The 3,592-nt window shown below is 41.4% G+C and overlaps 1 protein-coding gene across 1 annotated transcript; it reads right to left on the bottom strand.

The window, feature by feature from the left end:
- Positions 1 to 2,973: 2,973 nt before the first annotated feature.
- LOC145414994 (uncharacterized) lies at positions 2,974 to 3,384 on the bottom strand. Its single transcript, XM_080284413.1, has one exon. It carries the CDS (start codon positions 3,382 to 3,384, stop codon positions 2,974 to 2,976), a length of 411 nt encoding a protein of 136 aa, XP_080140539.1.
- Positions 3,385 to 3,592: the final 208 nt, after the last annotated feature.

Raw genomic sequence — 3,592 nt, 5'->3', positions numbered from 1 at the left:
AAGCAGTGTCCCCGCATGGTGGCAGGTAGAGGAAGGTGTCCCATGCATACATACCAAAAATCATGAGCAAAATTTGAAAAATGTGCAAATCACGGACATCACAATTGCAAAATGTATAAGTATATTGTGGAGACTGAGTACGACCAAACACTGCAATGTCCCCATACGTTACCAGGACATGGTGGGTTAAATAAGAATCGATGAAAGGTCCACCTGGGTTGCATAACTTTTTATATATCTTTAAGACATCTGAACAGTGAAAAGTTTACAAATCAGAAAGTCAGAGATCTAGAACAGAAACTCAGAAAATGAAAGAGGGCTGACCGAGCATGTTTAAAGAAATCTCAAGTTATTTAGGAAGTAAAAGAGATGAATTTCAAAAGAGGGATATACTGTATATTTGAGTAGGAGCATCACCAGATGAACACTTAACAGGCAGATCAGCAGAGTAAGAGGAGTTAGTGTCAGGACGCAGGACTGGGAAGAGACCTTGGTGTTAGTGAGTGATACTTAAGGGGGTAGAGGCGGCAAAACAATCGGTGGTAAATTAGAGGCCATGTTTCTAGGGATATCGTGGAATACTGTGTCGGGATCATTTGCTGGGTCTGGGATGTGCTGTGATTTACTGTTCATGCTGAGTCTCTGGGGTCTTATGTGTTTGTGGAGATTGTTTTGTATTTCTGAGGATAGGTGTGTATGTATCTGAATAACAATCGGTAGTTCTGTGGATCAACCTGTATTTATGTGGTCTGTTAATTATTTAGGTAGATAACTGTGTGTTATCTGAAGATCATAACGGCATTGCAAATACTGTACGGTATATTACCAAGTTTCTTCAGTTACGGTAATGGTGATTTTCGTATGTTGCCAGGCTACATACATCAGAAATAATATGTGTTTTCAAAGCTGGAGAGGATGAATGCAAGGGGTATTTGAGATGGACGAGTCATTCGTTCGTGTCACAACCATGCTTATTCAGCCGTGAGAGACCACTCAGAAGCTTATGGTGTTCTCCTTAACCCCTTAACAGCAGGGATGTCGGAAGCGGTCTCCGCACGTCACACGGGGATAATTCCGTTCCAAGTGACTTTTTTTAAGTATTTGCCAAAAATCAGTTCTTAGTCCTAGAATATTATAATTAAATATGCACATGTCACATACCTTCAGCTTTCTCCAGGGATGTTTGTTGAGCCTTCATCGACTACCGTAGGACTTGTGGAGACTTCTGAAACTGGGTAACGAAATCTCCACTTTACACTTCTGACACCCCATAATATGATTACCACAGCCTGATATTATCACTAGAAACACTATTCAATGAATTTCAAGTAGTTTGGAATCCATATTCCAAAAAAAAAAAAAACACTGTGAAAGCAATGTAAATTACGAGCGCGTACCAGCTTCCCACCCGCGCTCATTCCGCACTGGTAATCTGTCATTTATTATTCATAAACACACTCACACTTTATATTCCTAGTACTTTATTACACTTATATATATCTACAGTATTTATCCATAAGTTTCCTTCAGTAACAGTAGTTTATTTTCACTACAGGCATTCACATGCTCGTTCAGTAAACTATGTAGAGAGCGAAGCTTTCACTTTCACTGTCATTACTCCAAGTATTTGTACTCATATTCTTATATTACTAATTATTTACATTTCTGTTTGCATTTTCTATTGTACTTACATTATTTACATTTCTATTTTAATTACACTATGTTATGCAGTCATTTGCAGTAACTTATAAAACTATTATCCACTGTTCAATCATATTTACATCCATTGCTTTCACTTGCTATTTACACATTATTTAATTTCCAATTGCATTGTTTTAGAAATGCTTCAGGCTGTGGTAATCAAAAAAGCAGGTTACACAGAGAGGGGAATCTGGCACTCAGTGCACTGCCAAGAGGTGCGTTTTTACACAGGTGTGCTTCTGGTGGTATGTGCACACACCTGGCACCTGCGGATCGCAGCCTTCCTCTTAGTTGTGGCAGGCATTTGCACCAGTCTGTGCGAATCCATGTACTCCCTCTGCTCAAGTCTGTCAGGAAGTCTAACAGAATGGTGCCTTGGAGCTGTTGCTGTCATCCAACCATACCTCTCAAGCAGCTGCTGAACCCAAGTCCTGGTGAACAACCTCAGGGAGAAAGACTTGGGTGGCTTTACCTTCATCTTGTACAGGATGAAGGCATTCAGCATTGTCATGTCAATGAAATGCAGAAACACTTTTCTGTACCATCTAAAGTATCCCTCGCCTAAATGTGCGGCTGTGGTGTGTCCCGCACCTGTGTACAGTGTTGCCACGTTTTCTATACCGTTATCTCTCTCTCTCTCTCTCTCTCTCTCTCTCTCTTTCCTGGCGGGAGATGTGAGCCACCCTGAGTACTTTTGATTCTTTTACAAGTTATTTATAACTGTCCTTTCATTTGTTAATTTGGTTTTGTTATATTTAGTGATATCATTTTTCGTATACGGTGACAGATGACCCGTTATTGCAGTACCATGACTGATTTTCATTCATTCATTGTCTTTCCCCTTCCTCCATCTCTCTCTCAGCCTGACAATGCCTCCACCACCACCACCCCCGGTCATACCGACAATGCATTCAACCTTGCCCCTCTCCCGCCTGCCCCCCCCCTCTCTCTCTCTCTCTCTCTTTTATTGCAAGAGACATTTTGGATATTTTCTTTTACAAAATATTGTATATATTGTAAATTTGACTTCTTTTCCAAACCACCCTTGAGGTATTTGTCTTGGCACGCTTTTTTTTAAGAGGTGTCCCCAATAGGCCTATTCCTCTATCTCTCACAGAAGGCAGAAAAACAGAAGAAAAAGAAGGAAGAGAAACATGGGGAAGAAAAGTGCGAAACAGAGGATAGAAGAGTTATGATGTATCCTCATCAGAAGACGTGAGAGTGATAGTGAAAGAATCGATGTAATGGTCAATCACCACATCTATCTTTTCATCATCCTCGAGCAGTTTTTCTGCGTGCCTCCCAGCATGTCTTCCAGTTGTCTGCCGTGACGTTGTTGAGTGACTCATGAACGAGTGGCTTCAGATCTGCAATTCTGAACGTATTTCTCTTTGACATGTAGCCTTTAACCTGTGCCCATATTAGCTCGATTGGGTTATATTGGCAGTGGTAAGTGGGCAGGCGTACAACCCCATATCCATGTTCTGAGGCCATCTTATCAATGATGTAGTTTGTATCAACAGCTGCGATGTGGCGAGTCACAAGGTGCAGGAGTTGCATTTTGAGGAGACCGTCTGGCATTGTAACACCCTTCTTCTCCAGCCATTCTCGGATCTCTGCTTTCTTGGTTGCAGTAGTTGGTGATTTATCTATTTTTCTGGAGTGATAGGATGCATTATCCATCACTATAACAGAAGATGATGGAATTTTGGGTAACAGTTGATTCTTAAACTACTTTTCAATGGTGTCCGCATTCATCTGTTCATGATAGTCTCCTACATTCTTTGCTTGGAAAACAAGGGTGGCTCCAGGAACAAATCCATCTTTGGTTCCTGCGTGCAGCAAAATAAAGTGGGAACCCTTCCCTGTGGGCACCCTCACTCCCACGGCC

This window comes from Coenobita brevimanus, chromosome 101, assembly GCF_032717465.1.
Source record: "Coenobita brevimanus isolate Jiangsu-jjx chromosome 101, ASM3271746v2, whole genome shotgun sequence".
NCBI lineage: Eukaryota > Metazoa > Arthropoda > Malacostraca > Decapoda > Coenobitidae > Coenobita > Coenobita brevimanus.
This window is presented reverse-complemented; position numbering and strand designations above follow the sequence as displayed.

What these genes read in the sequence shown, in the direction of transcription:
- LOC145414994 (XM_080284413.1), bottom strand. Translation starts at nt 3,384, where the DNA reads ATGGATAATGCATCCTATCACTCCAGAAAAATAGATAAATCACCAACT.